At 36.9% G+C, this 14,595-nt stretch overlaps 1 protein-coding gene across 5 annotated transcripts; it reads left to right on the top strand.

The window, feature by feature from the left end:
• Positions 1 to 1,007: 1,007 nt before the first annotated feature.
• On the top strand, positions 1,008 to 13,300 carry lrrc8db (leucine rich repeat containing 8 VRAC subunit Db). 5 transcript variants are annotated; one of them, XM_046853321.1, is made up of 3 exons: positions 1,008 to 1,039; positions 2,002 to 2,423; positions 9,915 to 13,300. In XM_046853321.1, the coding sequence occupies exon 3, from the start codon at positions 9,917 to 9,919 to the stop codon at positions 12,440 to 12,442; it is 2,526 nt and encodes an 841-aa protein (XP_046709277.1). In that variant the 5' UTR covers positions 1,008 to 1,039; positions 2,002 to 2,423; positions 9,915 to 9,916; the 3' UTR covers positions 12,443 to 13,300. The 5 variants fall into 5 exon arrangements, with proteins under 5 accessions (XP_046709277.1, XP_046709269.1, XP_046709249.1 ...); XM_046853313.1 differs by lacking the exon at positions 1,008 to 1,039 and adding an exon at positions 1,361 to 1,480; XM_046853293.1 differs by lacking the exon at positions 1,008 to 1,039 and having other exon boundaries at positions 1,920 to 2,163; positions 2,259 to 2,423.
• Positions 13,301 to 14,595: the final 1,295 nt, after the last annotated feature.

Here is a 14,595-nt window from a genome sequence, read left to right as displayed (position 1 = left end):
AATATCCATGGCAAGGCACCTTACCCATACACATTCATAAACTCAATCGTTTACACATATCAACTATTTAGAATAGCCAATTCACCATTTGGCATATAAGTGGCACATTTTGTTATTAATACTTATTAATACTTTGCCAGAACATTCTCCTGGACTTGTTTTGATAGCTCTTTGTTCCCCATGATGGATTGTTTAGGTTTGTTCTGAACAGGTGTATTTATACTGAGGTCATCTAAACACATTCACCTAATTATTTGACTTCTTGTCACAGACAGACAATTTGTTTAGCTAGAATTTTCTCCTACTGAATTCTGTATGTGGGTATAATAAAAAATAGGTTCATTACACACATACACACATCTTACAGTTATATTTATTTAGCACAATAGCTATTGATTAATGAGTGACCACTGTACAACAGTGGTCTCACTGACAAACCATTGATCATCTGCATCATCCACCAATGCTGAATTACTATACTAATGATGTTCATACTATTTGTTCAATCTCAACATGTCTTTTATGTTCATTTTACACTCTTTAAGTAATATAAGTGCATAATAACTATACACAATAAGATCATGTATCTTTTAATCCATAACCATTTCATTTAAATACAGTATATGTCCTGACTACTTTCTTTACATAAATGTTGGTTGGACTTTTTTGTAAATACCTAAATAAGTAGATTGTGTTAGTATTATCAAAGACTAAATTCCAGCCACCCTTCATCAATTTCCTACACAGGGTCACAAAGGAGCCTGTCACATTCTCCAGAAAGCAAAGAGTAGATAAACCCTGGACTGGGTACCAATCTATCCCACATATTGAGTAGGTAGAGAGGGAGAAGGTGCGTTAAGGTGCCTGAAATTAATGTTCAAACTCGTCACGTGTTCTGGAGGTGGAATTTGAGCTCTCAAGGCCAAAGGTGCAAAGCAAACGTGGTAAATATTATGACCATGCCTCTCCCAATAAAAATTTATTCTGAAGAAAAAAAAAACCCTGACTGACGTCTAAACCCATACTAATGACCATCAAGGTAAATGTATGTTTATATATATATATATATATATATATATATATATATATATATATATATATATATATAAACATAATAATAGTAATCAACCAAACAATTAAAGGGTAAAAGGTACTACTTGAGCTACCCCTCCCAAAATTATTATCACTAATTTGTACTTTTTTGTTTCTTTTTTCTTTTTATTCTTTTCTTTATTTATTTCCACCCGCTTTTTGGATCAGGTGTTTCATTATTTTATTGACACGATGCTGAATCCAGGGGACGATGCTCGCGCGCCTGCTGAAAGCGCGTTAAAGGCGCTTGTTATAGACAGGGCACGTGCTTTAATATCCTGCACTCGTTTGTGAGTAAGCGTGTAATGTATTAGTTCAAGTTCGATTTGTGTAATTGTGTCGATACGCGAAAAAGAAAGAAAGAATGGTATTCATTATACATTTAAAGGTACGAGTTTCTACTATAATAAAAAACAGAAAATAAATCCAATGCTTATTGCCTTGACGTTACTTTTGTAAAATAATTAGGTAGGTCGCGAAAACATGCTCATTACAGTGCGTTCATAATAATAATAATAGTGCATCAAATAGTGAAGCGTTTGGGGTATCAGATTCCGTTATTTGACACTGAATATATATATATATATATATATATATATATATATATATATATATATATATATATATATATATATATATAGCATCATGGATAGTATTAAATAAAAGGCGTAAAGTATGCAATATAGCTTTGCACCGGGGCTGCGTTCCAAATAACGTCCTACTCCCTACGCTGGCTCACTCCCTAGTGCATGAAATAAAGGATTCCGAAGCCCTACGTAGCGCACTCGGTGTCTATTATGGTGCCGTTTGCCCTTCATCCCGGATTTTGTAAACTTAAGCACCTCCCCTGACCGACTTCCTGTTTCCAAGCATAAATTGTTTTAATTTATTTATTATTTTTATTTACAGGCTGCGCCTTTTTTCTCTCGATATGTTCGTGCTGCGTGAACGTTTGGACGATTTAAGGTTGTTGAAACCGCCCATACTGGATTGAAAGTTATTTTTTCCCCTCGCGTTTGGTGAAGGCTGGATGAAGGAGAAGCGGAGGCGGCTGTAAACTGGTGCAGACTGGTTAGTACTGACTCTGCATGTAGGAGAAAGCAGAGGACGGGACAAGGTGTTCATGCGCATCATGTGAATGGTCCTATTGTCTTTTCTTTTAATAGGGAGGAAAACATTCATCTATTTTCCAGTCGTTTTTTCCCTCCACCCTAATAATGAGGACACGAAAGGACATCAGTGTGCGTGGTGTTGCGCAGTCTTGTCACTACGCCAAGATGAAAGGGAGATAGTGGATGGTGGATCTTAAGCAGACTATGCTTTAGGATGCAGTAAGTATGCAATCATGTTTTGTTAGATATCATCAACCGGTTTTTTTAATTGAATTTTGTTCATTTTTTATTCCTGTGGAATTGTGTGAATTGTGAAGCTCTATGAGTTAGTTATGTTTAACACCTGCATGCATGCCTTCTAATACTTGGGTCCTATAGGGGCAGAGGTTGTCAGACAGGTTGGGTTATTACAATGAACTAAAAATGTGAAATATTGAAATGTGAAAATTTAGGTAGTCCATCTATAACAGATTTAATGCTAAATATAGAAATAAATCAACACAAGTCAGATTTCTTTCCAGTAGCTGCACCTGCATTTAAAAGTTTTTAGATGGACCCTATTGGATATTTAATATGCTCTCTACATCTCAGCAATCTGCAAGGTCCATCTTAACAACTGCCACTACCCGGGGTGGCTTTAGACTGTTCACCATTTTAGTGATCTGTTGAATAAATGAATTTTTTCATGTGATTGCCCATTAGAATTTTCTTTTTTGCATTCCAGGTTTTATGTCAACAAAAAAACACATTGACATGTACAGACTAGTTGAATCATCTAGAAAACACAAAACTCTCCTCACACATCATCGTCTGAGTGCTTGCTCTTTACGGGCCTGCTTGAGGTGTTCCCTATAATCATTAATCGCCTTGCGTGTACCAGAACCCAGTGTGATTGGTTACCGTTAGTCACTTTAAGCGGCGGTGAAAGACTCAGAAATTCAGTGTATCTGGTGAAAAACGGTGGCCTAGTTAAGAGAGAGAAGCAAGGGGTAAAGTGTTTTGACGTCTGCAGGCTCGCATGTGGTTACCAACATCATTGAAGTGAACACCATGAAGCGGTTAAAGCTATTACATAACACTGTCACAGATGATGAGATTTCCTGTGTTGATCTTCAGTTCTCTCTGTAAGCTCAGCACACCTGAAGTGGTAAGTTTAGATTCATTTATAGATTGTCAGCTGCAGCCTAGATCTCTATATGCTGTCATGTATTATTCTCAGGGAAGGTGATCTCATAGTTCTGTTCAAGGTTTGAGAGCTCTAGAAAAGTAGTAAAAATTGACGAACTGTTGCAGTGATTACTAAAATATCTGGAAGGTTATTGTAAATTGTGACTTGGAATCATTGGAAGTTATGGCATAGAGAAAATAAAAAATATATAATATTTAGCATGACATGTGGCATATATACAGATAGGGCTGCATGAAAAGTGCATATATATAATTACATGTCTCTGTCAGTTGTTTCTGATTGGCAGAACCAGAGGGGCATTTTGCTCATAATTAAAGTGTGATTTATCAAAGTGTTCATTGAGAAGTAAAGATTGACAAAACATTTATTGTGCAGATTAAAAAGACAATTTTTAATATTGCTATTAATCATTTGACTAAGTAGTTACTGGGGCAAAAGTTCGGAGAATAAATCACAGTACTCAGAAGAGCTGACGTATCACATCTCGTCAAGAGGCAAGAAAGAAATATTGGGAGCAATATTGCTTCTATACAAACTGGGGGATTTTTATTACAATCTAGCAGGCCTGAATGAGACATACCACACCAAGAGATCTTATCTTGCAAGCTCATTGATCTGTTTTTTATCTTGTAAAGTTACGATTTAGGAGGCACTGTTTTAAACGTGAACAAGTTGAAGACTTTTCAAGTTTTACAATATAAAAGGCCAGCTAAAGGGCATGTTAAATCCAAATTCACAGCTCATTAGCATTACTGGACTAGCTGTTATTTTCCTGTATCTTTATTTTGGAATTTTGGATAGGATCTCTTGCTATTCATTAATCCTTAAATATCCCATTTAAATGTATTTTTTTCTTTTAAATGTGTACATTCTTGACTTGTGTTGTTGCTTTGGTAAGTTGTAGACCATTATTGCTGACGCACCACCCACTAAACTCTGGACCGCTCTGGATAGGTAAACACAGAAGCATGAATAAAAAAAAATGGAGGAATGGAAAGAAAACAGAGAGGGACTCGGAGAAGATTCACATGGAAGCTCGTTCTGGCCACGTTAAAAAAAGTTTGGCTAATTCTGATTTTTTTTCTGGTCCAATTCTGACTTTATTTTTGGCAATTCTGACTTTTTTGGCCAATCTGGCAGTCACCCCTCTGTAGTGCCAGAAAGCTTTACAAATTGATAAAGAGAGAGTCTACAACCAATTGAATCATATGGTATCAATCTAAGCCTCCGATCCCTGGAGAGAACTCTGTGTTACAATCTGCTCTGTGGGAGACGTAACAAGCCAGATGAAGCAGAGGAGCCTCGCTCATACACCAACAGCTCAAAACTTCAGGCCCACAACATGGTTACCGGTGGATGCACCAGAGATGTTTAAGAGAACTAAAAGTCGGAATTGCTAAAGAAAAAAAAAAAGAACAAAAAAAATCGGAATAAACAAAATTTGTTTGTTTGTTTTTTGGCATAAAATGGGCTTTCACAAGATTCAGGCCAAACAAAACAACAAACGGTTACAAAAGTTTGAGATAATTTCAAACTCAAATGTAAAGAAATAAAGAAGTAGTTTTTAATAAAGAAAAACTACTTCTTATTTGATTACCTGATTAATCATTTGAATAATCAGTAAAATACTTGATTACTAAAATAATCAATAGCAACAGCCGTACACACAAGGTCTTAAGTTCCACTACTTCCAGAGAGCCACTGTTGGGATGTTTGAGTTTTTCATCACATCTGTGTTACTACTTATGATTGTTTCTTGAATAAGGAATAGCGTCAATGCACATTAATTGTTATTTTTTATTTATTACTCCTTTAGCATGAATATGTGACACTTATTTTTATACATTTCAGCATTTGGCAGGTGTTTTTATTCAGCACAACTTGCAGCTGTGCAGTTTACGGTTAAGGGAGCAGTGGCACCTTGGTGTCACTTTGATTTGAGCTTGTGACCTTCTGATAGAGAGTCCAATGCCTTAACCACTAAGCTACCACCTCCCCAGTGACTAATTAAGATTATTATGTTCAGCCACAAGCATATCTATGCTTCCTGAACTTCATAATATCTGCACTCAGTATCAGTATAACAGCATATAATAGAATAACATATTTAAACAGATATTTGCCCATAAAGAAATAGCACTTACATTACAGTGTTTCCTATTATATTACCTATTGTCTCATTTTGCTGTGTACTGCGTCAGCTATATATGGTTGAAATGACAATAATCAATCTTCTTGACTTACATTTTATAGGCCTCATTCTTTAACATTAAGGTCTTTAGGTGCAATACTGTATAGCATAATATTTAAACCGTTTTTTTTTTTTTTTTTTCAAGTTAAGAAGCTTTTATTGTTATTTCTACTATATATAGCTGACACAGTACACAGTGAAATGAGACAACATTCCCCCAGAACCTCCAGGCACATTTGTCAGCATTTAAGGAGCCTAGCAAGAGCAGAGGAGTCTGATACTGAACCAATGTATTGTATAAATACAGTGGGGAAAATTAAACCAGGTCTCTATTCTCACATCTCTCTGTAAAATATCTATTGTCTCTGCAACAGAAAGTATGTGTCACTATTACGTACTGTCTGACCAGTTGTTGTCCAACATTAAAAGCTTGAAAAGAAATGAAGCTCACATCTTATTTTATTAGACACTTCAGACGTTTTGCTTTTTAACAGTAGTCTGCTAACACAAATGACGTGTCTTGCAGAAGTTAATGAAATAGACATTAACTAATTTTCACAGTGAGTCTTTGTTCAAAGAATATATACATATATATATATATATACAGGGAGTGCAGAATTATTAGGCAAGTTGTATTTTTGAGGATTAATTTTATTTGAGGATTTAATTTGAACAACAACCATGTTCTCAATGAACACAAAAAACCCATTAATATCAAAGCTGAATATTTTTGGAAGTAGTTTTTAGTTTTAGCTATTTTAGGGGGATATCTGTGTGTGCAGGTGACTATTACTGTGCATAATTATTAGGCAACTTAACAAAAAACAAATTCATACCCATTTCAATTATTTATTTTTACCAGTGAAACCAATATAACATCTCAACATTCACAAATATACATTTCTGACATTCAAAAACCAAACAAAAACAAATCAGTGACCAATATAGCCACCTTTCTTTGCAAGGACACTCAAAAGCCTGCCATCCATGGATTCTGTCAGTGTTTTGATCTGTTCACCATCAACATTGCGTGCAGCAGCAACCACAGCCTCCCAGACACTGTTCAGAGAGGTGTACTGTTTTCCTCCTTGTAAATCGCACATTTGATGATGGACCACAGGTTCTCAATGGGGTTCAGATCAGGTGAACAAGGAGGCCATATCATTAGATTTTCTTCTTTTATACCCTTTCTTGCCAGCCACGCTGTGGAGTACTTGGACGTGTGTGATGGAGCATTGTCCTGCATGAAAATCATGTTTTTCTTGAAGGATGCAGACTTCTTCCTGTACCACTGCTTGAAGAAGGTGTCTTCCAGAAACTGGCAGTAGGACTGGGAGTTCAGCTTGACTCCATCCTCAACCCGAAAAGGCCCCACAAGCTCATCTTTGATGATACCAGCCCAAACCAGTACTCCACCTCCACCTTGCTGGCGCCTGAGTCGGACTGGAGCTCTCTGCCCTTTACCAATCCAGCCACGGGCCCATCCATCTGGCCCATCAAGACTCACTCTCATTTCATCAGTCCATAAAACCTTAGAAAAATCAGTCTTGAGATATTTCTTGGCCCAGTCTTGACGTTTCAGCTTGTGTGTCTTGTTCAGTGGTGGTCGACTTTCTGCCTTTCTTACCTTGGCCATGTCTCTGAGTATTGCACACCTTGTGCTTTTGGGCACTCAGTGATGTTGCAGCTCTGAAATATGGCCAAACTGGTGGCAAGTGGCATCTTGGCAGCTGCACGCTTGACTTTTCTCAGTTCACGGGCAGTTATTTTGCGCCTTGGTTTTTCCACACGCTTCTTGCGACCCTGTCGACTATTTTGAATGAAACGCTTGATTGTTCGATGATCACGCTTCAGAAGCTTGGCTATTTTAAGACTGCTGCATCCCTCTGCAATATATCTCACTATTTTTGACTTTTCTGAGCCTGTCAAGTCCTTCTTTTGACCCATTTTGCCAAAGGAAAGGAAGTTGCCTAATAATTATGCACACCTGATATAGGGTGTTGATGTCATTAGACCACACCCCTTCTCATTACAGAGATGCACATCACCTAATATGCTTAATTGGTAGTAGGCTTTCCAGCCTATACAGCTTGGAGTAAGACAACATGCATAACGAGGATGATGTGGTCAAAATACTCATTGCCTAATAATTCTGCACTCCTGTATATATATATATATATATATATATATATATATATATATATATATATATATATATATATATACATTTTTTTTTTTTCTTAATACAAATTCAGATTAAGGGGGAGAGTTCATGTTTCATTCACTCTGTAAGCAAATCAAAGTCAGGATAATTAGATGTAGATGGTGATTCTGTTTGTTGTACTGATTGTTTTTTTTTTGTTTGTTTTTTTAGAGGGGGTGGCAGTAATCAATATAATTTAATCTCATTACACATTGGTTAATGAACATGCAGGACAACTATTTACCCCTGTTCTAACACCCACTGGATTATACCATTCTGTAAGCACATGTTGCATTATCTTTTAGTCTATAAAGGTCTGGAGGCTTATTTGAGTACATTATTCCGACCCAGTCACATGCAAATTCAATTCACTTCAGTAACTGCCCCACGTTGAACTGTCTAGACATCAAAGACACTAATGCGTATAAAAGGGCATTCGATTTAACCGAGGAAAAGCAAAGAACAAAGTTATGTTTTGAATAGCTAGTGCATTAAAGGAAAAGAATGTGGCTGCTGTAGGTGACGCAGGTCTCGACGTGTGCTTCAGTAGATACGAGAGTGGAAAATATGCAGGACCTTAACTGCTTAGTGTTTCATCCAGCTTTCTTTACCAGCATTGATGCTATTTGTACTAGGAGGGTTGTAGCACAGGAAGTAATTGTAAGCATTAACCTCTTTTCCACTGAAGTATTAAACATTTACCAACTGCCACATTTTGCTGTTCTGTGTAAATATTTACAGCATCTTTGTGCATTTTTTTTTTAAATCTCTTTATTCAGAAATAGGCAGTATCCGTAAAAAAAGGAACGACACTGAGGGGAAGCAGTGGGGCTCGGAAGGTTGTAGCTCAGTGGTTAAGCCATTGGACTCTGGATCGGAAGATCATAGATTCAAATCCCTGCTGCTACTGCTGGGTTGTAAGTCGCTCTGGGTAAGGGCGTCTGTTAAATGTAATGTAAATGTATTTGCAGTTAATATGTGAGCATCTTCAGCTCTCAGAATAAGTGTGATTTGGAACTGTGTGTAATAAACTGGAATAAAAAGAAAAACAAAAGGCTTCAAAGGCATATATACATGATTTTTAATTTTAATAATAATCTTTGTAACAGCGTTACCATAATGAAAGGTTTGCAGCCTTCTTTCCTGTCCATTCATAATAACTATTAGAAGTTAAATATTTATTTTACTCCTATAACAAATGCCTTTACAACTTATACACATCATGTGAAACCTTTACCAGATGTTTTGCCAACTTGATGTTGTTATTCTCTAAATTTGATCTAAGGCCTAGAGGTGGGAAAGCTGAGTCTCAGGCATCAAAACAAGTTTTAGAATGTGATATTACATGAAAACATTATTTTTGGCCAGTCCATAACTACAGCAAGCAACTGTGTGTTTTTTTTAAAATAGTGTCAGATTGAGGATACAAGCTACAAGAAGTGTTATGTAGTTGTTTTGGCTCTTGCAAGCTGGAGAGCTCTCTCATGGAAACTGATACTAGACAGACATTTAACAGCTTGCTGTCTCCTTTATAAATGCTTTTAGCTTAATGTATTTTGTTTAATTCGGTGTGAGAAAGACTAAAGAGCTGGCAACTTGTTTCTATATTTCTATTTATTAAGTCATTCATGTAGTAACTCAAATTAATTAGGAAGCATTACCAAAAACTCCCAAAAGCAGCTTAAAAGTATGAAGAATACAAGAAATATAACAGGGTACTTATAATGAAATGAAACCATATCATTAAAAATCATATAGGCATTACTCATTTTAATAATCAAAATAGTGTTAATTGAAGGTGACTATATCTACATAATCCACATTGTAACTGGCACTGTCATTGTTAAAACTTAACATTTATATTAACATTTATTTATCATCATCTACTTTGTATCTGCTACTTAAGATTAAAGTGCAAATTGATCATGGCATGAATTTCAAACATTAACTGCACCTTAAGGAAACAGAACCTGTCCTACAATGAAGACATAAATAAACTCGGATTTAATAATGTCGGAAAGAGAGTGCCTAAAACTATACTTTGCTCTAATATGGATTATTAGAAGCTTAGTTATTAGGCAACAACTTTTGCAATGCTAATCAGTGGTGTTATGTTCTCTCCCATAGGAATGTTCACCCTCACAGAAGTTGCCTCTTTGAACGACATCCAGCCAACCTATCGAATTTTGAAACCATGGTGGGATGTGTTTATGGATTATTTGGGCATTGTAATGCTCATGGTGGCAATATTTGCTGGAACAATGCAGTTAACCAAAGACCAAGTTGTTTGCTTGCCTGTTCTGGATTCGTGGGAAGAGTCCGTCACCACACAGAAGCCACCAGAAACAGCTTCTGGCCTCGGGACAGGAGGAAATAGAGTGACGTTAGCAGCTGCACCTTTAGTGAGCAAAGACCAGCCTGATACAGTTGTCCACCAACTACATTTCTCTCAGCCAGCAGCAATCATACAGCCTCAGCCAACAGGGTTGAAAACAAACATGGACTTTCAGCAGTATGTCTTTGTGAACCAGATGTGCTATCACATTGCCCTCCCCTGGTATTCAAAATACTTTCCTTACCTTGCTCTCATTCACACAATTGTCCTTATGGTCAGCAGCAACTTTTGGTTCAAGTACCCCAAGACAAGTTCAAAAATTGAGCATTTTGTGTCGATTTTGGGGAAGTGTTTTGAGTCCCCTTGGACCACTAAAGCATTGTCTGAGACAGCTTGCGAAGACTCTGAGGAAAATAAGCAAAGGATGACTGGAGGCCTCTCATTACCCAAGCATTTATCCAACAGCAGTGAGGACGGGTGTCCAAGCCCATCCACACCAATGCAAGGAAAATCCAGTGTTAAATTTTCTACTGAAAAGCCTGTAATTGAAGTTCCGAGCATGACAATATTGGACAAGAAAGATGGTGAGCAAGCTAAGGCACTTTTTGAAAAAGTGAGGAAGTTTCGTGTGCATGTTGAAGACAGTGACTTGATCTACAAACTCTATGTCGCTCAAACTGTAATTAAGACAGTCAAGTTTATTCTGATCCTGTGTTACACAACAACGTTTGTTGCATACATTGACTTTGAACATGATTGTAACCCTAATGTTAAACATTTAACTGGCTACACCAAATTCCAATGTACTCATAATATGGCATTCATGTTGAAAAAGCTTCTTATTAGCTACATTGCCATCATTTGTGTTTATGGCTTGATATGCATTCACACCCTTTTTTGGTTATTTAGGCGGCCCCTAAAGGAGTACTCATTTGAGAAGGTAAGAGAGGAGAGCAGCTTTAGTGACATACCGGATGTAAAGAATGACTTTGCCTTCCTCTTGCACATGGTAGACCAGTATGACCAGTTATACTCTAAACGCTTTGGTGTCTTTCTCTCAGAGGTCAGTGAAAACAAACTGCGGGAAATTAGCCTGAATCATGAATGGACATTTGAGAAGCTACGGCAGCATGTGTCACGGAATGTACAAGACAAATTAGAGCTCCATTTGTTTATGCTCTCAGGTGTTCCTGACGCAGTATTTGACCTCACAGACCTTGAGATATTGAAGCTCGAGTTAATCCCTGAAGCACGGATAACAGCAAAGATTTCCCAGATGATCAACCTTAAAGAGCTGCATTTGTATCACTGCCCCTCCAAAGTTGAGCAGACTGCATTCAGTTTTCTTCGTGATCACCTACAGTGCCTTCATGTCAAGTTTACAGATGTTGCAGAGATACCCCAATGGGTTTACTTGTTGAAGAACTTGAGGGAGCTCTACCTGGTGGGTAACCTCAACTCTGAAAATAACAAGATGATTGGCTTGGAATCCCTCAGGGACCTGAGGCATCTGAAAGTGTTACATCTGAAGAGCAACCTTACTAAGGTCCCAACAAACATAACAGACTTAGCCCCCCATCTGGTTAAACTCGTTGTACACAATGATGGTACTAAGCTCTTGGTATTGAATAGTTTGAAAAAGATGATGAATCTTGCTGAACTTGAGTTGCATAATTGTGAACTGGAAAGGATACCACATGCCATTTTTAGTTTGACAAATTTACAAGAGCTAGACTTGAAATCGAACAATATTCGTACTATTGAGGAGGTTATCAGTTTCCAACACTTGAAAAGGTTTACCTGCCTCAAACTTTGGCACAACAAAATCATCACCATTCCACTGTCAATAGGTCAAGTAAAGAACCTTGAATCCCTTTATCTTTCTCACAACAAACTAGAGTCGTTGCCTGCACCTTTGTTTAGTTTACCTAAGCTAAGATATTTGGACTTAAGTCACAACTCCATTATAGTGATTCCAACAGAGGTAGGATTCCTGCAGAACCTCCAATATTTTGCAATCACAGGAAACAAGGTGGAATTGGTGCCCAAGCCACTGTTCAAATGCACCAAGCTGCGTACACTTTGTTTGGGCCAAAACTGTATCGCTTCCTTGCCAGAGAAAATTGGCCAGCTGGTGCAACTGATACATCTAGAGTTAAAGGGAAACTGCCTGGACCGCATTCCAGCACAGCTTGGACAGTGCAGACTCTTGCGTCGAAGTGGCCTGATTGTGGAGGATCACCTATTCGACTCTCTGCCGTTAGAGGTCAAAGATAGCATTAATCAGGAAAGCAATGTTGCGTATGCCAACGGACTGTAGGTGTTTAGTAGAGTCGGGTCACTACATCTTTTTTGCTGGCCCTTCTTTTGACCAAAATCTGTTATCCATGTTAAATGCGATTTAAAATTTAGGACAGTGCTCTCTTTATTACTTTGGTTTGTACCAAGTTTGTCAACTGGTGAGAAATATTTGGCTCAGGACTTGTTGCACCTGAATGAAACACTTTATACGATTAGAATTTCCCAAGCATATCAAAACTGATTGTAAACTAAACAAGGTAGTTTAGTTTAATATTTTCTGATGTACTAAAAACGCAAAAATTATGAATGCAATATTTTTTGCCCCTGATACAAAGCCAACAGTTTAATGTTAGTTAAAGTACAAATTGCTCTTTTTTTTGCCATCTTTTGTTTGTTTATGCTTCCATGTTTTGCATTTTAACTAATAGCTTTCCACACAGCACAACCCACATTGTGGTGCAGTTACTGACTGTATTTATTCATTTTTGTAAGAAATCCACAAAACAAACAAACAAACAAACAAAAAACGTGTATGCAAAAAAATTTTAAAGAACCATTAGTGCACCCAATGCATGGTCCATGCTGCTCATAACATTTCAGCATAGAAATTATTGTTCTATTATTTATTCTTTTACTGTTCTACTTGAACATGTTTGTCGACATGTATAAAATCTAAATTTATGTGAGAAAAAAAATACTGCTTAACATTGTACTTGTTACGTGAGAAAGAATTGCTTGTACTTTATACATTTTCTTTGCTTTATAAACAGTTTACTTGCGTGTTTCAGTTACCGGGCTATATGCTATTTGCTATGTTGGCTACATTAAACTGTATACTCTTAGCTTTTAAGAAGTTAAGGCTGAGAGTGAATCTGAATAGAGCTTTACTATTTCCTTAAAATCATAATACAGTGGAACCTCGGAGCTCGCGAGGGTTAGGGACCAAGACCGGTCGCGAGTTCCGAATTTTCGCGACCTTTTGATACGCCCCTTCCAACCCAGTAAAAACCCAAAGAACACTATACGAAATCGATTTAAGTGAGTAAATAACACTATTTCACTCCATAAAAATTAATTATTAGACTATTTTAACAATACTTTATGTAAATTAACAGCAATTACAATGCTTAATTAAAAAAAAATAAGTACAGGTACAGTAAAGAATGCAGTAGAGAAGTACAGAAAATACAGTACAGAAAATACAGTAATGGGTACTCACTTTATATAGTATGCTGAAGTGTGTTTTAATGAGATAAACCTTGATTAGAAATGTTGAAACTAGCGTTTTGAGCAGCTCGCGGTTGCTCACAAGCCGATCTGAATGAGAGTCGCCGGTCGGAATGAAAGTCGCGAGCATGCGAGGTCGCGAGCGCTGAGGCCGCGAGCTCCGAGGTTCCACTGTAGTTTAATTCACTAAATGTCCAGATTGCACTTGAACATTACACACTCGTAGAGTTATGACTAAATAAAAAAAAAATAAAAAAATGCAAGTAAATACTAAAAACAAAGTGTCAAAAGGTGACTGGATGAGCTAAACACAACAGGAAAATTTTAGTGTTAGAGCAGCACGCTGCACAGAAATTTAGCAGTTCATTAACTTTCTGAAACAGCTTTGATTGTAATGATGGCTTACCATATTTATAGTAACAGTACTTTCACAGGGACTTACAAATGATCCACATAAAACAAGTGTTGTTAATTGGGTGTTGTTAACTGTGCTGCTATTTAACAAGAAAAATACCAATATAATAATAACAAAATAATATTGTGAAGCTTTGTGTAAGATATTTAACATTTCTCAAGTGTCAGCTTCAAGATAGGAGACTTTGCCCTGCACATTTTCTTTGTAACATAAGTTACATTTCCTTACCATATTAAATTAAAGAACAACAAAGTGGACAGCCAGGTGAGGATCGACTGTGTATAGCTGCCACAGCATAAGTGGTAACATCTTTCACAACACTAAAGGTAACTATAAACAGTCAACAACTTAATATACTTTAATCAAAAAAATCGCAGCAATAAAACAGACATGCAGTGTAACTACCACCATGAAGTGGCTTGCTATAATAGCATGTACATATGTGATTAATTTCTTACTGTATTCACAACAGAACATGCGAGTTTGTTATAAATAAATAAAAAATTTAAAAAATAAATATTACATTAAAG

The sequence above is a fragment of the Silurus meridionalis genome, chromosome 1 (assembly GCF_014805685.1).
Source record: "Silurus meridionalis isolate SWU-2019-XX chromosome 1, ASM1480568v1, whole genome shotgun sequence".
In the NCBI taxonomy this organism is placed as follows: Eukaryota; Metazoa; Chordata; class Actinopteri; order Siluriformes; family Siluridae; genus Silurus; species Silurus meridionalis.
The sequence above is the reverse complement of the archived record's forward strand: the minus strand, read 5'-3'. Positions and strand labels throughout refer to the sequence as shown.

What these genes read in the sequence shown, in the direction of transcription:
- lrrc8db (XM_046853321.1), top strand. Translation starts at nt 9,917, where the DNA reads ATGTTCACCCTCACAGAAGTTGCCTCTTTGAACGACATCCAGCCAACC.